This window comes from Globicephala melas, chromosome 1 (assembly GCF_963455315.2).
Source record: "Globicephala melas chromosome 1, mGloMel1.2, whole genome shotgun sequence".
NCBI classification, from domain to species: domain Eukaryota; kingdom Metazoa; phylum Chordata; class Mammalia; order Artiodactyla; family Delphinidae; genus Globicephala; species Globicephala melas.
The window spans coordinates 84,123,490-84,149,722 of NC_083314.1; the positions used below are offsets into that span (position 1 = coordinate 84,123,490).

General features: G+C 37.3%; 1 protein-coding gene across 1 annotated transcript in view; it reads left to right on the forward strand.

The window, feature by feature from the left end:
• Nucleotides 1–26,233, forward strand: part of SPAG17 (sperm associated antigen 17) — a 219,517-nt gene that overhangs the window by 111,371 nt on the left and 81,913 nt on the right. Inside the window, exons 19-24 of the mRNA XM_030869317.2 lie at nucleotides 5,014–5,195; nucleotides 6,769–6,860; nucleotides 15,220–15,456; nucleotides 16,971–17,082; nucleotides 19,209–19,364; nucleotides 20,706–20,819. Of these exons, the coding sequence (XP_030725177.2) occupies nucleotides 5,014–5,195; nucleotides 6,769–6,860; nucleotides 15,220–15,456; nucleotides 16,971–17,082; nucleotides 19,209–19,364; nucleotides 20,706–20,819 (893 nt within the window). The remainder of the gene's footprint in view (nucleotides 1–5,013; nucleotides 5,196–6,768; nucleotides 6,861–15,219; nucleotides 15,457–16,970; nucleotides 17,083–19,208; nucleotides 19,365–20,705; nucleotides 20,820–26,233) is intronic.

The window sequence follows — 26,233 nt, forward strand, 5'->3', positions numbered from 1 at the left end:
TGGAGATCTCTGGGAGAGCTCTCGCTGATTGGTATTATGTGGGGCCAGGAGGCCTCTGGTGGACCAATGTCCTGAACTTGGCTCTCACACTTCAGAGGGTCAGGCCTGACACCCAGTCGGAGCACCAAGACCCTGTGAGCCACACGGCTGGAGTGCCTTCAGAGTTGGAGATGCTGGCCTGCAGTGTCTCTCCTTCTGTGCTGCACATTAGAATCACCTGCTTCTTCCTTGCTTTGCCCCAAAGGTAGTGTTCCACAGAGAAAAACAATAGCCTTGAAAACAGTCACAGCTCTGAGATGGCTTTTTTCCTTTGTGCTTAGTCGGGTTTCCCTTGCTCACAGGGAGCCACATGCAGAGGCATTGCATCCGGCTCTTCCGACCAGAGTTCCTAGTGCGGAATGGCTGCCACCAACACTTCAGCTCAGGCGAGCCATGTGCAGAAGTGAGGCAAAGGACGCTGCATCCAAGATGGCAGCCAGGGACCGTGTCTTACCATTAAATTTATAAACACACATTTTTACTTCAGGATTAATCCGTTTCCTTCCTTTTGTTAGATTCAATTTTCTTAGCTCATTCTTAGCATGCGATTTTTAAAAGTCATACATTCTATTTATATTCTTCTAGAAGTTACACTTATCCTTTTAAATCACATATTTAAACCTTTTTATATAATAGCTAGGGTTAAAGAATATTAATATCATTTCACAGAAAATGTTAAAATCTTTAACATATTTTCACTTACTCCCAACAAATCTCCTACCTCTGATTTAGAAATTGCCTAAAAATTTTATTTCCAATTGTAAAGTAATATTTTTTAATCATAAATAAGTGGCATAAATAGTTGCCTACATTTAATTGTAAATTTTATTATTTCTTAACTCTTACTTATATCCCATGTTGTCTTGGATGTTTTTTCTTAATGCAGCTGGAAGACATTTGTGAGTAGTTCTTTCAGAAAGTATCTGTGGGTGGCAAATTTCCTGAATCATTGCATGCTGAAATATTCCTTATTTTGTTATCTCATTTGAAATATATATATCCGTGTTCTCTCATCACAGATCAGTAGTAATGATTCTGGGTTTTGTTTGAAATGCAGACTTATTGAAAGGTCCTGAGCATAAGAGAGACATGATATGACTTAAGGATGAAACAGATCTTCCTACTTGCTCTCTCTAGAATAGACTACAAGGGGTCGAAGGTAGGAACAAGGAGACTTGTTGGGAGTCTATGGAAGCAATCCTAGCAAAAGGTGGTAGTGACAGACCAGGACGGTAGTGGTAAAGGGAGTGAGAAGTGATCAGATTCTGAATGTATTTTAAATATGTTTTAAAAAATCATTTGGATTTCCTGACAGATTGGAAGAAGAACATGAGAAACAAGAGTAGTCAAAGATAACTTCAGGGTATTTGACCTATTCAACTCAACCTGATGACAAGTGCAGACTTGCCATCAGCTAAGAGGCCAAAGGGCTTGATGAGCAGTTTGGAGTGGAAGATCAGGAGTTTGATTTGGGGCATGCTGAGTTTGAGATATCTTCTACCTTCCAAATAAAGATGTTGTGTAACCATAATTCATAGTCTACAATTTTCAGTTTCTTTCTTTCTCTTTTTTTAGGCAAATAAGGTATTTTATTATTAAATTTTTTTATTATTTTTAACTTAATTTTTATTGGAGTATAGTTGCTTTACCATGTTTTGTTAGTTTCTGTTGTACAGCAAAATTAATCAGCTATACCTATACATACATCCCCTCTTTTTTGGATTTCCTTCCCATTTAGGTCACCACAGTGCATTAAGTAGAGTTCCCTGTGCTATATAGTATGTTCTCATTAGTTGTCTATTTTATACCTAGTATCAATAGTGTATATGTGTCAATCCCAATCTCCCAGATCCTCCCACCCCACCCCTTTCTCCCTTGGTATCCATACGTTTGTTCTCTATGTCTGTGTCTCTATTTCTGCTTTGCAAATAAGATCATCTATACCATTTTTCTAAATTCCATATATATGCATCAATATATGATATTTGTTTTTCTCTTTCTGACTTACTTTGGTCTGTATGACACTCTCTAGGTCTATCAACATCTCTATAAGTGACCAGTTTTGTTCCTTTTTATGGCTGAGTAATATTCCATTGTATATATGTACCACATCTTCTTCATCCATTTCTCTGTTGATGGACATTTAGGTTGCTTCCATGTCCTAGCTATTGTAAATAGTGCTGCAGTGAACACTGGGGTACATGTGTCTTTTCAAAGTATGGTTTTCTCTGGATATATGCCCAGGAGTGGGATTGCTGGATCATATGGTAGTTCTATTTTTAGTTTTTTAAGGAAACTCCATACTGTTCCCCATAGTGGCTGTACCAATTTACATTCCCACAAACAGTGCCGGAGAGTTCCCTTTTTTCCACACCCTCTCCAGCAGTTATTATTTGTAGACTTTTTTCTTTCTTTTTTTTTTTTTTTTGCGGTACGCGGACCTCTCACTGTTGTGGCCTCTCCCGTTGTGGAGCACAGGCTCCGGACGCGCAGGCTCAGCGGCCATGGCTCATGGGCCCAGCCGCTCCGCGGCATGTGGGATCCTCCCGAACCGGGGCACGAACCCGTGTCCCCCGCATCAGCAGGCGGACTCTCAACCACTGCACCACCAGGGAAGCCCTAGACTTTTTTTTTTTTTTTTTGCGGTACGCGGGCCTCTCACTGCTGCAGCCTCTCCCACTGCGGAGCACAGGCCCCGGACGCGCAGGCCCAGCGGCCGTGGCGCGGCATGTGGGATCCTCCCAGACCGGGGCACGAACCCGCGTCCCCCGCATCGGCAGGCGGACTCTCAACCACTGCGCCACCAGGGAGGCCCTGCCCTAGACTTTTTGATGATGGTCATTCTGACTGGTATGAGGTGAAACCTAATTGTAGTTTTGATTTGCATTTCTCTAGTAATTAACAACATTGAGCATTTTTTTCATGTGCCTATTGGCCATCTGTATGTCTTCATTGGAGAATGACTATTTAGATTTTCTGTGCATTTTTTGATTGGGTTGTTTGTTTTTTTTATTGAGCTGTATGTGTTGTTCGTATATTTTGGAACTCAATCCCTTCTCTATCACATAGTTTGCAAATATTTTCTCCCATTCTGTAGGTTATCTTTTCATTTTGTTTATGGTTTCCTTTGTTGTGCAAAAGCTTTTAAGTTTAATTAGGAGCCATTTGTTTATTTTTGTTTTTATTTCCATTATTCTAGGAGACAGATCCAAAAAAAGTATTGCTGCAGTTTATATCAAAGAGTGTTCTGCCTATGTTTTCCGCTAAGCTTTTTATAGTGTCTGGCCTTACATTTAGGTCTTTAATCCATTTTGAGTTTATTTTTGTGTATGGTGTTAGGGACTGTTCTAATTTCATTCTTTTACATGTAACTGTCCAGTTTTCCCAGCACCACTTATTGAAGAGACTATCTTTTCTCCATTGTTTTGTATATTCTTGCCTCCTTTGCCGTAGATTTTAATTGCCCATAAGTGTGTGGGTTTATTTCTGGGCTTTCTATCCTGTTCCATTGGTCTATGTTTCTGTTTTTTGTGCCAGTACCATACAGTTTTGATTACTGTGGTTTTGTAGTATAGTCTGAGTCTGTAGTATAGATTCCTCCAGCTCCATTCTTCTTTTTCAAGATTGCTTTTGCTATTCAGGGTCTTTTGTATTTCCATACAAATTTTAAAAATTTTGTTCTAGTTCTGTGAAAAATGCCATTGGGCATTTGATAGGGGTTACATTGGATCTATAGATAGCCTTGGTTAGTATGGTCATTTTAACCATATTGATTCTTCCAATCCAAGAACACAGTATATCTTTCCATCTGTTTGTGTCCTCTTCAGTTTCTTTCATCAGTGTCTTATAGTTTTTGGAGTATAGGTTTTTTGCCTCCTTAGATAGGTTTATTCCTAGGTATTTTATTCCTTTTGATGCAATATTAAGTGGGATTGTTTACTTAATTTCTCTTTCTGCTATTTCATTTTTAGTGTATAGAAGTGCAACAGATTTCTGTGTATTAATTTTGTATCCTACAACTTTACCAAATTAACTGATGAGGTCTAGTAGTTTTCTGGTAGTATATTTAGGATTTTCTATGTATAGTACCATGTCATGTGCAAACCATGACAGTTTTACTACTTCTTTTCCAATTTGCATTTCTTTTCTTTAAAAGAGATCAAGAATTAAAGAAAATAATGAAGCAACTTGAGTATAGAATTCATCTAGCTTTATTTTTTCAAAACTTTTATCCTCACTTTCATACAATTTGACAGTAACTAATCTTTATTGTCAAACCTAAATATTTCAACTTTTTTCCCTAGCAACAACTTTCTTTGGACATTCATATATTGTAAGTGTACATAACATTTAGTTAAAATAATTACAATAATCTGTATAAATAGAATAAATGGATTTGGGAGCAAATATTACTGAATCCTGGTAAGCAATAAGATGCTGATGTATACATAAATGCACAAGCAGCTTAGGGTGTAGTATTTAGGATGTGGGTATTCAAGGGCCAGTAAGTTTTATAGCAAGAGTGCAGTGTTTCAGCTAGTACAGTGAATCACTTAGCTGGTAGTCAATTAAGATAGTACCTATTGTGCTATAAAATTGCCCTAAAAAGAGATTTTGCCATATTACTCTCCAATTAATAGCATTGAGAATGACTGTTTCTCCAAACCGTCATCAACTCTTGGTATTATCAAGCATTTTAATCTTTGGTTTGGATGGAAATATCTAATTTTTAATTTTATACATCTTTAATCATGAAGGAAGCTGAACAATTTTCAAATGTTTATTGGATATTTATATATGACTACTTTGTACAAAATATATTCTAGGATATATTGCTATTACATTTGTTACATGGGCAATTTAGAATCAGTTCATTTTTTTAAATTTCATTTACACAATCAGTATCTTAAGCACTTGTTGACTTTAACTAATATTAGCTCAATTGTCACCTGCTGTTCTTTGCTTTTTTTTTAGGAATTATTTGGAACTTGTTGCAAAATCCATTCAAGATTGGATCATAAAAGAAGAAACTGTATATCAGGAAGCTAAAATGGCTGAGGAAATCAGTAGGACCAAGAATGAGCTGGAAATAAAATCTTCTGCTGGTACCAAAATTTCTTCTACTAGCAAAATTTATTCTATTAAAAAATCTAAAAATAAGTAACCAGTTGAACTTATACATAAGTCCAAAGACATTCTATTTATTAATTTAATCAAGACAGTGAACATTTCAGGATTAAAAAGAGTTATCCACAAAATTTCTGAGACTCTTCACTTTCCCTAAAAAATAGAATAGCTGCATTCTAAATATGATGAAAATATTTGTTGTATATTGATTGATACTTGTCTTATATTGACCATACTTCCTGCCAGATCTGAAAGATTCAATCTATTCAGATCCAGTGTGATGCTGAGAAATGCCAAATGTCTTTATTTTACTGGGATTGATAGGTTCACCTATCTAAGTTTTGTTGGCAATATGTGAGTTAGATTCAGAGTCAGTATGTCTCCGTAAGAATCATTATGGCTTCCAAAGTGAGATTAAAACAAGACCTTCCTTAGAAGAGTAAACAGAATAGTCCCGAGACTAACTGGGAGTTAGAATTTAAAAATGAAGGAAAAACGGATTACTGGGGGCCTGTGACATGGACTCTACAGGATGTTGGATCAATAGATATTTTCATTTTTGTTGTTGTCAATTTTCTTGGCTTTGATGCTGTCAGTCAGAGAGAAGAGGGTGAGAAAAAGAGGAAGGATACTTGATAAATAAGTGAAATGTTGAGGTAATTCATCTGGAAAGTAAAGATATTTCACTGGGTTCGTACAAAGGAAATGAGCTCTGTGTGAATAATACTCATTGTTTCTGATAACCAAGTTGAGAGTGATTTCCTATAAAGAAGCAAAACTATATAATTTCCAAAGTTTTTGCAACCACTATAAACTACCAAAGCCAATTTGCTTGGCTTGATTCTAAAATAAAACTTGGAAAACCAAGTCAAAGATGAAGCATTCACCTTTCACCAAAGTGGTTACATAATCCATCCATCAACTCAGCCTTCCTCCTGATGGGGTGCAGCAGGGCAGCACTAGGTAATTGGAATACTCGATGGGACTATCTAAAAAGACAGGTAGGGCTGCCCTCTCACAATCGTGTCCAGGCCATACTTTACTGTTAGTAGCAAAAATTGTGGGTTGACTGCCTTTTCTTTATTCTGCTTCTGAGCAGAACCAAAAGCTTAATAATTATCTGGTTGTCTATGGACCAAATTCAGAAAATGGTTTATTTGGAATTGGGATTGGAATACACCTGGTAGGTATTGCATTCAGTTTGAGGCCTCTCAAGTCAGGACAGATGTAAATCTTCACAACAGAATAACTATGATGGCAAGAGGAGGGCTTCAGTATAGAAAGAAAAGTTACATTTGTTCTGTGTGGTCTTAAGGGGTTAAATTAGGATTAATTAGGTTAAAACTCTAGTGAGAGAGAGTCCAGTTCACTAAAAGCTTCAAAATCTCAACACTTTGAGAATGGAATGTACTGCCTCCACAGATGGTGAGTTGTTCATCCCTAAAAGAGCTCAGTTCCACTTCAGATGTCTACTCTAGAGATGGCAAAAAAAGAATTCAGAGATGAGTGAATGGGGATCCCCTACAACCCAGACGCTTGGTCCTTCGATGAAACCTTATTTTAGAGAGTTTTACTAAGAAGTTTAATTTTCTCTGATTATAGGTAACAAAGAAATGAGCAAAACAGAGATATCAGATCAAGAAAAAGAAAAAGAGAAGGAAAAGATTCCTTTTATTTTAGAAGGCTCTCTCAAGGTAATCCAAGGAAAGACAAATGACACTGACAAATCACAAGGTCAAAGTTATTTTGTGCTAGTTTGTGTGGTATAACAGGAAATGATCTTTCTGCTAAACTTGAAATGACAGTCTCTCCACCAAGCTATTTCCTCCATCAGATGATAAGCCTTTAGGAAACTATGCCAAAATCCAGGGCAGTGCTTTGTTCATAGTTGGTAAACTCTCTGCATCTGCTGCAGGAAGTTGTTTTTGTTTGCATTTTTATTGGAATTTTTAGTTACAAAAGTAATACATGCTTTTATAAGAAATCAAACTTAACCTGGCTGTCCTAAGACCCTAAAGTCAGAAATATTAATGATTTGGCATGTTCTATGCTTATACAAGCATGCATGCACAAATATAAGAGAGTATTCATGTTTGGTTTTGGTTTAGGTTTGGTATGTTTGTTTTTAACTCTGCTACATGCTTTTTTCTCTTGGCAACACATCATGAATATCACTTCCGGACAGTATCTAGAGATCTAACTTATTTTCATAGCATTATATTAGTCTATGATTTGGATGTACCTTAATTTATTAAACAATTTCCTTAGTAATAAATACCACTTTTTTCTATTTATACAGAAATATTTAACTTTTATGTAGTCAAATCAATCATCTTCGGCCAAAATTTAAAAGACACAATGCCAGATTTTGTCAAGGATGTGAAGTAAAGTAAATTCTCATACACTGCTGATTGAAATATAAGTTGGTACTTCCACTTTGGAAAATTGGACATACATACTAAAGTTAAGCATATGGTTTCTCTTTAACCAAATAGTTTCACTCCTAAGTATATACCTAATATACTTATGCATGCATGTGTTCACCAAGACACATGGACACAGTTTTCCTTGCAGCATTATTTTTAATTCTCCCAAACTGGAAACAATTCAAAGATTCATCAGTAGAATGCCTAGAATGGTTCATGTAATGAAATACTATGCAGCTCTGGAAATAAATGACATATAGCTACACACAGAAATACGGATGAATCTCACACACATGTTAAGCAAAAGAAGAGAAAGTTAAAAGACTATATACCTTATGTAGGATTTTGTTTACATAAGTTTTTAAATAGGCAAAGTTAAACTAATGTATTAAAAATTAGGATGATATTTGCCTTTGGGGCAGTACAAGTGGGTGGTAATTGAGGAGAAGCGTGAGGAGGGCTTCTGGGGAGCTGGAGGTCGTCTGTTTCTTGACCTGGTGGTAGTTTTACAGGAGCACTTACTTGGTGGTAGTTCATTCAGCTGTTCACTTAGGATTTGTGCTCTTTTTGTATGTACGTTACAGCTTGTCAAAAAAAGCATTTTAAAAATCTGTCATTTTTTTTTTTTATGGTTTTAGGGCTTCTGTGTTTTTGGTTCCATCAGGTTGATTCCACCTTGAGTTTGTATGTTAATTTTCCTTCACTCTCTTAGAATATTTTCATAGATATCCTTTTTATATTCAGAGATCTAATCTATCTGAAATACATGTTTTGTAGCATAATGTAAGGGTCTTTTTCTCTGCCAAAAGGACTGTCATTTTACTAGTACTATTTAATTAAATGTAATATTAATCCCCACCCCTTAAACAAATTGGAATATTGATATGTCACATATTAGGTACCCATTTTTTAATCCATTTTTATAGATCCCTATAAAATGATAAGAGATGTCCTGAACTCTTCTGAACACTATAGTGTCTACTGAGTGTTTGTGTCCTTCAAAATTCACATGTTGAAAACCTAATCCCAATGTGATGGTATTTTAAACCATTTTTGAATGCTGTATTCTGTTTCAGTTAATTATTCTTATACAAGTACCATACTATTTTAATTCCAGTAGCTTTGTTGTAAGCTTATAGACTGTGTAGGCAGGAGCTAATTTTCCCACCTCCATCAGTATGTAATAACCCTCAAAAGAGCATTGGTTAAGACTGGTGAGCCTCCCTGGCTTCTTGGTATTAATGATAAAGATAATTACATGGCAAATCTTTAAGTTTATTATTATTTGCTGCTTAATCTTAGTAAATTTTTAAAGTATCTGTTGGTATTGAAACTAATATCTATTGGGGTTTTTTCCCCTTTATTTAGGAGATATATTGAATTATGGAGATTGATTTAACAATATGAATAACCTTTGTATTTCTAAAACAAACTTCTCCTCAGCATTTCCTAAAGTTTAGTCCTTATCCCACAAAACCACATATGCCGTAATTGCCTAGGTATCTCTGGGGGGAGGAGAGACTTAAAATATACGTGTTTTCACTCCATTCTAACTGATCTTTGGGAATAGAACCTAGGAATTTTAATTTTTAGTTAAGTCCCTGGGTCCATCTTTATGTACATTATTGATGAAAAATTATAGCACCATTTTTTTCATGGAATGTTATTATTTTAATATTTTAATTAATATTTTAATATTTAATTATTTTAATAAATAACTTACTCTGTTCTGATAGTATTTTATCTAGAATTTTTGTGTCTATGATGAATGAAATGATAGACTTTTGTGTTGTTCTTAACAAGCATTACTATTAAGGTTACGTTGGCTTCTTTTTTGGGGGGGGAGGTGCTGCACCTCACGATATGTGGAACTTCCCTGAACAGGGATCGAACCCACGCCTCCTGTAGTGGAAGCATGGGATCTTAACCACCAAACAACCAGGGAAGCACCATGTGTTGGCTCTTTTTTTTAATTTAAGTATAGTTGATGTACAATATTATATAAGTTACACGTGTTCAGTATAGTGATTCACAATTTTATAAAGACAGCAATGGCTATTACAAAGGCAGCACCTAATCAAAAGATTGTGAAGCCTGTGAAGGTTTCTGCACCCCGAGTTGGTGGAAAGCACTAAGTTGGCAGATGAGATTTTCAAATAAAGATATAACTATAACTAAAAAAAAAAATCACTACATTTATAGTTGTTACAAAATATTGGCTATATTCCCTGTGTTGTGCAATAGATCCGTGTAGTTTATTTTATACCTAATACTTTGTACCTCTTAATCTCCTTCCCCTATATTGCCCCTCCCCCTCCCTCTCCCCACTGGTAACTACTAATCTGTTCTCTATATCTGTGAGTCTGTTTCTTTTTTTTATATTCACTAGTTTTTTTGTATTTTTTAGATTCTACATGTAAGTGATATCATACAGTATTTGTCTTTCTCTGACTTATTTCACGTAGCATAATACCCTCCAAGTCTATCCATGTTGCTGCAAATGGCAAAATTTAATTCTTTTTACGGCTGAGTAGTATTCTATTGTGTGTATATATATATATATATATATCACATCTACTTTAGCTGTTCATCTGTTGATGGACACTTAAGTTGCTTCCATATCTTGGCTATTGTAAATAATGCTGCTATGAAATTGGGGTGCATGTTGGCTTTTAAAATGAATTAAGGAAGCACAGCAAGGTTACTGTATGCAAGATTAACATAGAAAAAGAAATCACTGGAGTTCCTATTCACCAGCAATAACTGATTAGAAAATGTAACATAAAACCAATATCATTCACAAGAGCAACAAAAACTATAAGGTGGCAAGAAAAATAAATTAATAAAAGATTTTTCTTTATGGAGAAAATTACAACATATTATTGAAGGACAATAAACACCTGAATAAGTGGGAAAATATACCATGGTCTGGATGAGAAGACTCAGTTTAGGATATGAAATATACTCATATACCTTTAAAAGTATATGCTCATACTTTCTTTTGTTTTGTTTGTTTATTTATTTATTTATTTATTTTTGGCTGCGTTGGGTCTTCGTTGCAACCTGCAGGCTTCTCTAGTTGCGGCGAGCAGGGGCTACTCTTCTTTGCGATGTGCAGGCTTGTTGTTGCAGAGCAGGGCTCTAGGCATGCAGGCTTTAGCAGTTGCGGCACATGGGCTCAGTAGTTGTGGCTCGCTGGCTCTAGAGCACAGGCTTAGTAGTTGTGGCGCACGGGCTTAGTTGCTCCACTGCACGTGGGATCTTCCCAGACCAGGAATCGAACCCGTGTCCCCTGCATTGGTAGGTGGATTCTTAACCACTGCGCCACCAGCAAAGTCCCGTGGGGCTTTTTTTTAATTGGTACGTTTTTCATATCTGTGCCAGGCTGACCTCTTCTAGATCCTGAGTCAGGTCAGCGGGTTTAGGTTTTGTTAGTTACATCGGTTGATTTTGTTTTCTGCTGTGTTCGGTGCACACACTTGACAGCCATCCACTTCTGCTCAGAGGTAAAAGGGTATTCAGCTTTTCTGATATAATCCTGTTGAAGTCCATCAAGACCCATCTTCACTACAAGAGCAATTAAGGCTCCTTCCGTTGGTTTCCCCATTAGAGTGTTGTTTCTAATTACAGCATCATTGCACACACAGCCCGCCTCAACAATTTTGCTAACAGATGGGTTATAGAATCCATGAACAACATCACCATCAACAATCACTTCCCCAAATGGATTGTAGCCAACTCCAGTAACCTCAGCACACAGGCCATCTGAAGTAAATATGTGGGTAACAGTCATTTCATTCTTCATCAGGGTTCCAGTTTTATCTGAACAAATCATGTTACAGCAGCCCAGAGTTTCAACAATAGGTAGTTTTTTCACAATGGCCCTTTTCTTCACCATTCTCATAACACCAAGGGCTAGAGTCCCTGTGACCACAATGGGAAATAGAAATATATTCCTATCAAAATTTCAGCAGTTTTTTAATGAACCTTAGAAAGCTGATTCTAAAATTAATAAAGAAAAACAAAGGAATAGGAGCTTTCTTTCAGATAGTATTTTACTGACAAATTCTATCTCTTTATTTTTACCTTTCTGTGGCTTGATAATTTAAGTGTGTCTCTTGTAAACAGGAATTATAAACTAGATTTAAAAAAAATTATACTGATGATTTTTCTTTTAGCAGAAGACTTGAATCCATTTATACCTATTCTAATAAACTATATATTAAGATATATAGTTTATTTTCGATTTTCAATCTGTTTTCTATTTTCCTACCTTTTCTGTGATCCTTTTTTCTTGTTTTCTTTTGTATGTTTTTTTCCTTTTTTACTTGCAATCAATTTGATGATAGGGAACACTAATTTTAACTCTAAGTAAAATGTTATCCTCCCTCACCAGAAGAATTCTGTTTTTCATATTTGTAGACTGTATTCTGGGGAAAAATTGTACTCAGTGAGTTGTCAATAAAATATTTGCAGAAATTACTTTTCTTGCTTGTTACATAAATACCTACACAATATCCTTGATATTGTCTTTTGACCCAAAAAGCCTAAGTTATTTACTATCTGGCTCTTAATAAGAAAAGTTTATAATGTATACACTTTATTTCTATTCTTCTAGTGGTTGCTCTAGATTTTCAACTTGTATATATAATTTAATGAAGTCTCAGTAAAATATCTTTCTTCCAGAACAATACAAGGAATTATTAAAACGGATTACTCTCTCCCAACCTGTGTTTAAGTTTTATCTTGATTTTTTTTGTTCCCACAAATTAGACATTATTATTGTCATTGCTTTATACAGTCAGTGCTATTGAGATTTAGCCCCATGCTTGCCATTTGTTTTGTTGAGCATTTCTTCTCACGTCTTCTATTTTGTGAGTATTTCCTTTAGAACTTCCTTTAGTGAGGGTTTGTTGCTATTGAACAAGTCTGAAAAATGGTTTTACTTTACCTTATTTATTAAACATAGTTTTAATTTATAAAATTCTTGGTTGACTTTTTTGTATCCTGTTAGTACTCTCAAGATTTTGTTCCACATTTTTCTACCTGATGCTGTAGTTGTTAATATTGGGTTGGCCAAAATTTTGTTCAGGTTTTTCCATAAGATGTTATGGAACAGACTTTTTGGCCAACCCAATAAATTGATTGTCGATCTAACTTGTCATTCTTTTATAGACAGTTCATCTTTTCTCTCTAGCTGCTTTGAAAACATGCGGTGGTGTGCTGGTAAATGTTTAGCATTAGCTGTCTAGGAAAAAAAATTCTGTATAGATAAATAGATAGTTTATTCTAAATTTTACTGATATATGGTATGTATAGCACACAATTTACAAATAATAAAATAGGTAATACTCTTTATTGTAAATTCCATTTAGCCAGTGGATTCTCACAGAATTGCTTTCATTGATTTTTACTAAGCTCTTACATCTTTAGCCAGCCTATAGTTGCAATTGACAAACAAGGGTAGTGCCACAATGAATGCTGATTGATATTTTCATTTACATAAGCAAGTAAGACAAAAGTGAGCAACAGAGGGATATGTCTCACTTATTCACCAATGATATTAGCAACTTCTTTGCTGAATCAGGTAATAGTTTTTAAATACTCGAAGAATATTTCCTCAATTTTTTTTGTGCTAGTTACAGTATAACAGCTCAAAACACAGCACACTGCATTATTAACATCTTCTCCATCATTTTTTAAAGTCTATGTAGTCAACGAGTAGTCAATACATCCCTGATTTGTAGCGTTTGCTGATATCTGTAGTGTAAATACTCCCATCATGGCTGACTTCAAGCTACTGATAAGATGTCACTGTATGTGGAGTTGGAAACAATATGCAGTAGCACACTGTTATAATTCTACCATACAGATACAATTTACATAGATAACCCCAAGAGCATAGATCAGGGGTCCCCAACCCCCAGGCTGCTGACCACTACTGGTCCTCGGCCTGTTAGGAACTGGGCCGCTGTGAGAGCTGTGGGCGGGCGAGGAAGGGAAGCTTCATTTGCTGCTCCCTTTCACTCCCCATCGCTCACATTACTGCCTGAACCATCACTCACATTACTGCCTGAACCGTCACTCGCATTACCTCCTGAACCACCCCCCACCCAGCCCTGTCCGTGGAAAAATTGTCTTCCACAAAACCGGTCCCTGGTGCCAAAAAGGTTGGGGACCGCTGGCATAAATCATAGTTAAATGTAACAAAGTAGTTAGGAAAGTGGTACGTTTTGAGTGTTTATTGCCTTTGTTTTTAATGGTATTTTATTGTGCATTTGTATCATTTGATTTTAATAATGGATGTGGTTAAAACTGACTCGCAAAATTCCTGAAAGTTTAACAATAAACTCTTCCAAGTCAATATGACCCAGGTCCAGCACATCACTATCATTTCCTGGGTTTGATTCACTGGTTAGTGTCTTTCATCAGCTCTGGAAATGTCTCATCATTATCTGTTCAAATACTGCCTTTTCAAAACTCCTATTCCATTTCCAATAGGGCTTTCAAACTCACTGATTTTTGATACTCTCTTGTTTTTACTGATACTTTTGATGCCTCCTTTTCTTTCTTTAAGCATATTAAAATACTTATTTTATATTCTCTGATAATTCCAATATCTGCAGTCTTTGCAAATTAATTTCAGAGTTTGTTTCTTCTTCAGGTTTTTGATTTTGACTTAGTTCCTCAGATTTTGTGATTTTCCTTTGTGAACTCACATTTTGCCCACAATCTTTTCAGAATACTTTTAAGGTGATGTACATTTTGGCCACAAATCTATGTGAGGACAGGCTTGTGGTTAAGCGTTCTCAGGGCCAATTTCCTCCTGCCCTCTCTGCTCCTACTTTAACTCAGGGCCAGGGAAGCTGACTAGCTTTCATGATTTTACTCTATGGGGCAAGATTTTTTTCTAGTTCACTCAGTGAAGGTGTCATTTTAAAAAAATACCCATGCTATTCACAGGTCTCTGATCTCCTGGGTTCTGGCTCTAGTCCCTATAACTCCCAAAACCCAAGTTCTTGGCTTCCAGGGATGGGCAGATAACCCTGGGAAACTGCTGTTTTCAGTGCTTCCTTCCCTCATTGAATTAGTGCTTTCTCATATTTTTTACTTTGCTGCCAACATTGCTATGCATTACAATGCATTGCATTACATTGCTATGCATTACAATGATGATTTGATATTTTAGCCATCATTTCTGAAATATTTTATGCCAGGAATGTTTCTTTGTACATCTTGTCTACCATACTGCTGATTAACCATGTTTAGAACCTAAATTGGGGATTGGATTCTTGTGGAAAAGTATAAGAGCCAGGGAGACCAGCTAAGAGGCTGATGCAGTAGTTCAGGTTAAAGATTAAAAGACCTGAAGTAAAGAAAATTTCAACAGAGGGTGAGAGAAAAAGCTGAAGTGAAGAGAGATCTCTGCAGAGGATTGGCAGGGTTTAGCATACAGAAGTTGGGTGAGAGAAAGAGAATCAAGGATGACACCACAATTTCTAGCTCAGTATTTTGATCCATCAGAGATACAGCTTATAAAAATCATGTTAAATATTCTCCAGAGTGAACCTGAATAGGATCAGATTTGTTTCAAAATCCTATTAATTTTTTAAAAATGTGTTTACAGGCATGGAAAGAACAAGATAGGTTAGCTGAAGAGGAACGCTTAAAGGAAGAAAGAAAAGCAGAAAAGAAGAGTAAGGACTCTGGTAAAAAGAAAGGCAAGGAAAAACTAGAGAAAGAAGATAGTAGGAATTTCAAGAGAGAAAATTTTTTAAAGGAGAAATTGGAAGAAGAGCAAATAAAGATCCTGGAAATAACAGAGGAGCCCCTCCAGGAACCAGAACCTGAGATCGTTTACTCGGTAAAATCAATTTTCTAAAAAGCTCCTTTGGGTCATTCCTAATTGTTTGGGGAAGAACACAGCTTCTGTGGAAACATAAGGTTTTCAGTCTTCACTGCCACCACAGAGGCCTTGGGGTTTCTTCTAGTATAGAAGATCTCAGACCTGCAGTCCATCCTGTGATACCTAGGACCTTCTTTGCAGCTGATCATCAAGACAGGAACACCCTTAGGCCAGTTTTTCTTGAGTGCCATGAAGCTAGGTTTCTAGGGGTGGTAAAGATGGAAATTTGACACAAAAGCATTCACTTAGGAGTATGTAAATAAGCAACTGTGATAGGTCAGCATTGTATCAAACCAAACTTGGGTCCACTTGCCTGCACACAGTAACGCCAGTCTACTGACACCGGGTTGTGGTGAAGGAAAGTGCAACGTTTATCGCAGGGCACCAAGCAAGGAGTCCTGGGCAGCTAGTGCTCAAAGCAACCAACTTCCCAATGGGTTTCAGGAAAGCATTTTTAAAGGCCAGGTGAGGGAGGGAAGTCGCAGGGTATGTGACCATCTCCTGAAGACTTCTCTGATTGGTTGATGGTGAGGTAACAGGGCAGTGTCACAGGGGTTAACATTATCAATCCTTAGGCACCAGTAGGTCTGGGGGCTATGGTGCTCATGGTCATCAAGTACAATAGTTCATTTCTTCCATTTGGTGCTGGTTTTAGTATCTGTAAGGCAACTCAGGAAATGTGCCTCAAATACTATTATCTAGGTACTTCAGAGGAGCTAAAGCAGAGGATATGGGGGAGGAGTCTGTCCCAGGAAGGCCCATAGAGTCCTGCTCAGTTACAATAGTGGACAAAGAGGTTGGCTTTTTCTGTCTCAGATGATGGGACTTGCTGAGTACATTGGGTTATCTCTCTGTATGCACCCACGTTACTTGCCTGTATGCTTTTGTGAAACCTTCCCTTTGCCAATCTCTCCCTCAAGCTGTTTTATGAGAAAAACCTAATCAGAAAAAAAAAAAAGATGGGAAAAAAAGTAACAGCCCTTGTCCTTTCTAGTTACTACTCTGAGCCAGTTGTTCTCAAGCTTTAGCCTGCATCAGTATCACTTGGAGCTCTATTAGCGACACTTAGTAAAAAAAAAAAAAAAAGTCTTTAACACTTGACCTTCTAAAATGTAAAGTACCAATACTCCTCAGTATATTAGCTCTCTTTAAACAGGAAATTAACAGCCAATGAAGGAGAAATTAATAACTTTTCGCACTGCCTTGGCAATAGTCCAGTGATTTGAATTGCACTGGGTTATGAGGATGCTCCAGTGAACAGAGTTTAAAATCATGTACCTTCTTTAATTCTACCTGTCATTATAACACTACAGGAGGTGCCAAAGATAAGATGGACACTGGCCTCTGAGTCTACAAAGTGACAAATCATTTAGCAGAAATTAGGCTTATGGCAGCTTTAACTGGCTCACATGGATGACCTAATTTTTGTCAATTGCCATTCCACACTCAAAGCATGATGTTTTCTTTTCTAGTTTCGTGGATACAACATGGGAGAAGTACCAGTCCAAATCTCAGGAACAAATTATTATCTGTATCCTTCCGATGGAGGGCAGATTGAAGTAGAAAAGACAACATTTGAAAAAGGTACATTTTGAAAGCAGCTGGTTAATGGTTTGGAAGATATTAACCCATTTCAGATAATCCTGGGGACTTGTACTCCTGAGTATGATACGTGAGAGTAGTAATGTGCCCCCAGTGATTCATTTATGCACAACCTTCCCCACTTTCAGACTTCACACTCTTCTGTTGTAATAGCCTCTGCAAGGCACAGGCCAGCCGTGAGGTTACCTGGGCACACTAAGACAAACATTCCAGTTGTTAAAATATGAAAATATTTCCATAGGATTGGAAAATAGTATAATAGTAACTGCAGTAAGCAAATCGTTACTTAATAATGTTAATTACAACACATAGTGTTATCTCAGAAACTAAGCACATACTGTGAATTTAGAGCAAATTCCTGATTTGGTTTCTGGAGCACAGAGTTTGGGGGCCTGCTGCCAATATCCAGTTATTTTTGCTATAAAGAAATTGCCTCTGGATTCAGAAGTCATTAAGTAGGAGGGAGGTCTTGGAGATGAGCTGAGGAGGACCTAGTCTGGAAAAAGGAAATGTTTCATTCTCCCCAAGGGAAGAGCAGATCTGGGCTCTAGGGAACTTACTGGGGACATCTTGTAGAGCTTCTCTTTTCACTTTGCTTTAAAGATTTCTTAGGATGGGTTTGAGGACCTGGGTTTTATTTGACAGCTTATTGTCTAGTAGGGAGCTGTGGTCTCTGAGAGCTGGGAAAAGTCAGTGGGGAGGGAGTGTAAGCAAGATCCTGTTTAATGTCCACAAGATTAGGCAACCCAACAAGGGACACCAGGGCTCCTCCCATCCACACTCTGCCTGCGACACCAGCCCGCCCCTTCTCACTCCCTACCCTTCCTCCAGCCCTCTCTTAATTTTCCTTCCTTCCTTCCTCCCTTTCTCCCTTCCTCCCTTCTTCCCTTCCTCCCTCCCTTCCTTCCTTCCTATCATCAAATGACCATCAATTTAATGAGGAAATCATTACAAGAGTGAGAACGCTATTCCCTATGTGGAATCATGGCTCAAGCATCATTAGATAGTAACTGCCACATCAAACAAAAGATCCTACCAATGATTTTTAAACTAAAAAGGCCTACAAATTATTCAAATTATTTAAAGAATGGTTTGTGGTACAACTTATATCAAATGCCAGACTGTTTTATTATATAAAGTTTGTTTATTTAAAACATGAAAGGGGGGACTTCCCTGGCGGTCCAGTGGTGAGGACTCCGGCTTCCACTGCAGGGGGCGGGCTTTGATCCCTGGTCGGGAACTGAGATCCCGCAGGCCACTTGGTGCAGCCAAAAAAAATAAATAAAAATAAAGACATTTAAAACATGAAAGGGATTTTTATTAATAGATAGGTGTGCATATTTATTTATATTACAATATTTTTTAGTGTTTAATATTTTGAATATCAACCCTGGGTGTAGGGTACAAATAGTAGTAACTAAAAATGGAACTCAGAATCACAGAACTGAGAAAAGCACTGGACTCAAGTTTTAAAATGCTATGTTCCATTTTCAGTAACCGTTCTTTACTCTTATCAATATTTGCATATGCATGTAATATATATGTTTCAGATGGTTCATAGTAAGTACATTTTTATCTTAATTCTATCAACTTTGAGATATGATCATTCAATGAAAGTTGAAAAGGAAAGGCTGGGTTAAAAAAAAAAAGAAAAAAGCTGGAAGAGGAGACAAAGAATGAGTCAGAACACTAGCAGAAAATGTTTTGTTTGGGAAATTCTTATATGTTCCTACTAACAATAATAACTACTGTAACTAACATTTATGCAATTCTTTATCAATTACAAAATCCTTTCACGTTAACCATCATGTGTGATTGATCATAAAGTTGAGTATAGGTATACCTTAGCCAATTTACTCTCCCTTCTGTAATTGGATTTTAGGTATGAGCAGAAAGTCTGCAAACATCTCCCTGATCCACCTGCTGTTCCTTCCTGGAATTCCACCAACACTTTTTTCTTTTAGGTATCTTTTTATAAAAGTAGTGACATCCCTAGGTATTTCTAGTCCCTGACTTAAATGCTATGCTGCATTATTTAGAGGTCTTATCACAGAGCTTAATTGGGGCATCACAATCAGCCCATTTTCTATCCCATGATTCTTCTCCAGGCCCAACTTTTATCAAAGTGAAAGTGAAAAAGGACAAGCACAATTTTTTAATTCATTTAAGAGACCCTAAGAAAATTTTGAAAAAGGAGAAAAAAGAGGATTATCCTTCAGAAGATGAGGAAGGAGAAGGAGAAGGAGAGCAACATTTTGAAAAAGGTAAGCAGCTGCATCTTTGTGGCAGTGGGTATCAGTACTTCCACCATAGGTCAAACCTATCCACCTAACAGAAACACATGCATCCCTGGCAGGTAGCATGTGTAATTTTTACAGATGATAACTGAAGTGTTTTGCCATCTTGTTTATATACACTTTCCCTAATGTAAAGGGGATATACATCATATACATAGCCCATCTATAGTGGGCTGCTTACTTGGTTTTGCCTCTTCTGGGAACCCAGCTCTTGATTCCAGCTGACATGCAGAGTCTACCTCGCCTGGCTACCTTTTTGTAGCAACATTGAGTTTGCAATGTCCTTTCTGTTCTGAATTTTGTTTAATGCACTGTACCAAGTGCAATCTCTAGGACTCAGGTCCTTATTAATTGATTCCTACTGAAGGTTTGGCTTCTCTGCGATACTGACTGTGAATGATAGGGTTTCTATCTATGATCTATCACTTGGATCTCCATGTAGTATCAATTTTCTTAAACTGCAAGAACAAGAAAAAAATCCTAAATTTGGCCATGAGCATCTCGACCTGCTTGTAGATGAGAGTTCCAAGTGGATGTCCATTGATCATACACCATGAAACTTCTTGATAACACCATTTAACATGTCCCGGCAACACCAGCTGGAAAAATTAATTGCTTCTTGCCCAGTGTAGGTTATACCTGCAAATGGAGATGAGTTAATTAATAAAATGCTTTTGGACTCAAGTTAGTAATAAGTAATAAGATCAATGACTAAATCTAGCTAATAAATTTAGTTATAGTCACAGTGTTTTATAAATTCAAGGTAAGAATACAATGTTTGACAAGTTTGAATGTACCCAAGAACTTAAAAACAGAAATTTAAAAATTACTCTTCTTTGTTTTATCTGATATAAAAATATATGGTTTAGTATAAAAATTAGGAAATATAGGAATACTTTAAAAAGATGACAGTTGCTCATAATTCTACCATCCCAGCAGTAACCACTATTCACAGTGTATGTCTTTCACTTTATCATGATGAGCAGTTTCCTATTCATTAAATATTTTAAAAAATCATATTATAATAACTGTATGGTGCATAATCTATAAAAATATCAAACCACTATGCTGTGTACCTGAAACTAATGTAAGTCAATTATACTTTGATTAAAAAATATATATCTAAAGATTTAAAAAAAAAGACTTTTTAATGATTTCATAATAATTCATTGGTATATGTACATATCATAATTTACTTAATCATATCCATGCTTTTACATATTTGGGTGATTTCTACTTCACACTGAGTTTTGCTTACATTTCTTTTTGATAAAACAAAAATGTTCTTGATTTGATTTTATCTTTTAGAAGAATCAAATGCAGAGAATAAAGCTGTCAGCAAGTTTGGATCTTTTTCTGCCACCTTGGAAAATGGAATCTGCCTCTCAATAAGTTACTATGGATCGAGTGGAATGGCGCCAGGTGAATTAAACACAACAGAAAGGATAAGTGTCCCGTGACCAAGGGCAGCTGCCCATCCTCCATCAGCTTACTTGTTGATAAACATGTTCTGATTTAATGCCCCTCATTTCCTGAGCAGTGGGAATATATGTGTGTGTACATACATATGTGTGTGTACATATGTATGTATATATATAATCTTGCATACGTAGAAAATAACAATAGTTTGACATTTTAAACAGCACTTTTCATACATATAATCTCACATATAACCACATGTACATACATATAAGTTATCTTTGTTAACTAACCCATGAAAATAAGTCTGTTAGTTGGTACCAAAAAAAAACATGATTTGCCAAAGAATCCTCTTGGTTTTCTACAGAATAATATTTCTATGAATCCTGTGTTTATGGAACTCCTCAATGTGCTTCAGAACATTAATCTTAAAGGAGCCATTCATTGGACATCTTGAAGGATTTATTTACCCTACTCTTAATAAACAAATTCTCCAACTGGAAGCTATTTCCTTACAAACCACAAAATGACCTGTCACTTTACCAAGAACCAGTTAGGAAATCTTGTGGGTTCTCATGCATTTTACAGGGATCTAACCACAAGAGATTAAAAAAAAAAAGCTTTATAAAATCAAAAGGTAATCCCTATGTTGTGTGACCTTAAACTACATGTGAATTGTGGTGATCCAATTATCTGCCGTACTATGTAGTTTCATTTCTCTAGAGACAATATTCCCATGGAGCATTAATCCATGTTTCTTACCTTGTGCCAAGTATTGTAGTACTTTAGTGGGTTAGAGAGCCCATTAAATTTGTTAGTATTTTTGCTTTATTTGGGGGTTTGACTTTTAATTTTGTAGTTGATTCATTTTTAATCCAACACTTGGAAAAGTCATTTGTTGCCTAACAGATTATGTATTAAAATCCACAGTCACACACAGTCACTAACAAACCATACTCCAACTGAACAAGGTTATCATTATTTTACATTAAGATATTTACACTCTATATCAACTATGTTGCTGCTATTTTCTAAGTGATTTACTTATTCTTGATCTAATCCTTAAATTAATATGTAATCTTTCCATTTAATACAGATGTTCCTAATTTCAGTTTATAGGTACTGCGTTTGAAAATGTTTATAGTGTAGATAATAAGTAATGTTTTACTTCCTGTATATTAGAAAAGTTGAAGGCATGAGTCTTTGTAAAAAATATATTATAAATTCCTTAAGGATGCATATAATACTAATATTTAAGAACGTTTATCTGCTAGTGGCTAAACAAATTTCCAATCCAGTTCCCCCCCCCTCTTAATTCAATATATACAGCTCTCTAGAGCTTATTGATCTTGCTTAACTGAAACTTATGCCCGTGGATTATGATATTACTTTATGCTTCCAATTTCCTTCTCTCCGCAGCCCCTGACAACCACCATTCTACTCTTTGATTCTATGAATTCAACTATTTTAGATACCTCACATAAGTGGAATCATGCAGTGTTTGTCTTTCTATGACTGGCTTATTTCACTTAGCATAATGTGCTCAAGGATCATCCACATTGTTACACATTACAGAATTTCTTTCTTAAGACTGAACAGCATTCCACTGAATGTATACAGCACATTTTATTTATCCAGTTATCTGTCAGTGGACATTTAGGTTATCTCCAGCTCTTGGCTACCCTAGTCTTTTTTGTGCCTTTCAGTTCCTTGATGAACTGTGCTCTGTCTTATCTCTGACCAATTGCCCATGTTGTGCCCCTTGCTCAGAATTCTTTCTCTTGCTACGTACATCACCACTTTCAACAATGAACTTCCTCCTATACTTCAGGACTCAGATTACAGGTTACTTGCTCTGAGGAATGCTTCACCCATGTGAACTGGGTCTTTGGAGTTGAGTGGAAATTGCTTAGGCAAAGAATCAAAGGAAGGGAATTCTATACCAGGAATAGCATGTGCAAAAGCTCAGTAGTGTAAAAGCATGACACGTTTGTGGAAAAGCAAACTGCGCAGTACAGTCAGTCCTCTGTATCCCATATCTGTGGGTTCTGAATTCGCAGATTCGACCAACCTTGAATTGAAAATATTATTTTTAAAAAAATTCCAGAAAGTTGCAAAAAGCAAAACTTTGCCCCCAAATTTGCCCCATGCCGATCACTATGCTGAAGCCACGTGAATGAAGTGATGTGTAGGCACACCCTACTGTGTCCACCTACCACGTCACAGACCTGCACTCTCTCCAGTGCTCATTGTCTGAGCATTGCTGGTCTGGTGTTCCGTTCGTTTGCTACTTGTATTGTGTGTTCATGCTTGGTTTCTGTGAAAAATGGCTCCCAAAAAGCAGTTAAGTGATCAAAACAATTCCTCAAATGCCAAGAGAGAGCAGAAAGTGCTGTCTCTCGACAAGAAAATACAGATCTTTGATCTTCTGAAAAGTGGCGTGTGGCTTGCCAAAGTGGGATGTAAGGTCACTAAGAACAAATGGAACATTCTTACAGTAAAGCAGAAAGAAGCCGAAGTTCATGGAAGGGTTAGAGCTGCCCCTACAATGGCAGAAATGGTCTCGCAGGTTCATGACAAAGTGCTTACAAAGTGCTTGTATTTTGTATGTGTCTAGGGGACATGTTACAGAAGTATGTCCCTTTGGATGGCAAAATTACGCATGAAAGAGCACTTAGCCTCTGTGTGCACTGTTGTGAGGGGTGAGGAGAGTGAGAGGAAGGAGTTTAAGGGCACTAATAGATGGCTGGTTAGCTGGTAAAATGCTACACCCTCAAGAACTTAAAGATCACAGGAGAATCGACATCGGCCAGTGCCAAAGCAACATCAGTGTTCCCAGAAGAACTCAAGAAGAGAAAGGCTACCTTCTAGAGCAAGTCTTCAATTGTGATAAAACAGGCTGATGCCCAGTCGTACCTACATCCGTCAGAATGCCAAGCAGATCCTGGGGTTCAAGGACTGGAAAGCTTACCTTACTCTCGGGCTATGTGGCAATGCAGCAGGTCACATGATCAAGCCTAGTCTATGAGCAAACAACTCCTGGGCCCAAAAGAACAAAAACAAAAATTGTCTATGCTGTTCTGGCAGCACAACAGGAAAGCTTGGGTGACAGCCGTCTTGTTCTTGGAATGGTTCCACCAGTGCTTCATTCCTAAAATGAAGAAATACCTCAAAGAGAAAGAGCTACCATTCAAGGTGCTCCTCATAATTGACAATGCTCCCAACTAACTCAATTTCTCTGCCTCATTGACAAGGAGGTGGAAGTGATGTTCCTGCCTCCTAACACTGTATCACTGCTGCAGCCACTCAATCAAGGCATCATCGAGGACATTAAGGCAACTTATACCTGCCTCACCTTCAGGAAGATTCATGCTGCCCTTGGTGCTAACCCTGATTGCAACATTGTGGATTTAGGGACTTCCCTCGTGGTGCAGTGGTTAAGAAACCACCTGCCAGTGCAGGGGACACGGGTTCCATCCCTGGTCCAGGAAGATCCCATATGCTGCAGAGCAGCTAAGCCCGTGCACCACAACTACTGAGCCCGTGTGCTGCAACTACTGAAGCCCACGCTCCTAGAGCCCGCACTTGGCAACAAGAGAAGCCACTGCAATGAGAAGCCCGTGCACCGCAATGAAGAGTAGCTCCTGCTCGCCACAACTAGAGGAAGCCCACGCACGGCAACAAAGACCCAATGCAGCCAAAAGTAAGTAAAAAAATAAATAAATTTATTTAAAAAATAGTGGATTTATGGAAGAGCGTCACAATTATGGTTGGAACTGTGCTTACTGCAGAGGCTGTAGGTGCCCTAAAGCCTAAGACAGTCAATGCATGTTGGAAGCCATTATGGTGTGAGGTAGTCGATGATCTCAGGGGCTTCCCCACTATTGATGTAGAATCAGGAATATCTTGAATGCTGCAAGGGAAGTTGGGTGGGGGGGAGGCTTCTTTGACATGATCTAGGGTGACATCAAGGAACACATAGAAGAGTATAGAGGAATTCTTACCAACAAGGAGCTCAAAGATCTGCCGAAGTCATCTACAGATGATTTTTTCTACAGAGAAAATTTAGAGGAAGCAGAGCGATCAATTTGGACACGTGAAAATATTGCAGTGCTTTTTCAGTAGGTGCAAGTGTTAAAGGATATGATCCTCAAGTACAATCCTTTGATGGACTGAAGCCTCTGTGGTATCCAAGGTATAGCAGTATGCCAACAATCATTGCAAGACTTGTTTGATGATGCAAAGAAAAGGAAGAAACAGCTTCCTATAACAGTGTTTCTAACTAAAGCATCTGCAGTTGTGAAGCCTAGAATTTCAATGCTTTAAGATCCTCAGCCCTCAACCTCCAGATATCCTGACATTAGTATTATTGAGCCTCCTCCAAAGTGACAGTGTCTGCAATTGGAACCCAATTCTCCTGACTAGATAATCCTTCTGACATCCTGTCAGAAGACTTAACTCAGCCTGATGTCTCATCACTTACCTAGAGTGCCACACATCTCATCGCCTTGCCACATCGGTACCATAGACACCATATAGCAATCATCATCATCATCATCATCATCATCATCATGCAAGGGTAATCAAGACAGGAGAACTAGGGTTTTGGTGATTGTTAACACTATATGTGTGTGTGTGAGAGAGAGAGAATTAATATTTTTTCTATGATTATATTTTCTATATGTATTTTAAATAGTCTATGTTTTATTCCATGTATTTCTCTTTTGGGTCATTAAACAAAAGCCATCTGTAAGTGTTGAAAGAAAGATAATGTTATGTTGTTGCTGATGTGTACCATGTAGTTAAGCACATGATGGTTGCATGATTCCATCTGTACTGAACATGTACAGACTAATTTTTTGTCATTATTTCCTAAATGATGCAGTATAATAACTATTTTATAGCATTTACATTGTATTAAGTATTATAAGTAATCTAGAAATGATTTAAAGTATATGGGAGAATGTCCATAGGTTATATGCAAATAAATACTACACTATTTTATATAAGGGACTTGAGCATCCACAGATATTGGTATCCATGGGGTTTTCTGAGACCAACCCCCTGTGTATACTGAAGGACAGCTGTATAAAGTACAGCTTGTATGGAAGTGTTTTGTGGCAAATGCCTTTCTTCTGGGTTCCCCTGTCACTCTGTACTTTTCCTATCACGGGCTTAACACATGACATTGAATACCTGAGGTTCTCTTCATCTGAACTTCTCATTACGTTACAAGTTCCTGATGTCTCATTCATCACTGGTTACCCAATGCATGGTACACAGTAGTAGGTACTCAGTAAATATTTACTGATTGAGTAAATGGATGGGGATGAGAGGGAGGAGTTTCCAGCTGCCTCTAACTAGATGCCATTCGCTATTTATATTCTGTACTTGCTATGAGTCAGGCATCTTGCTGG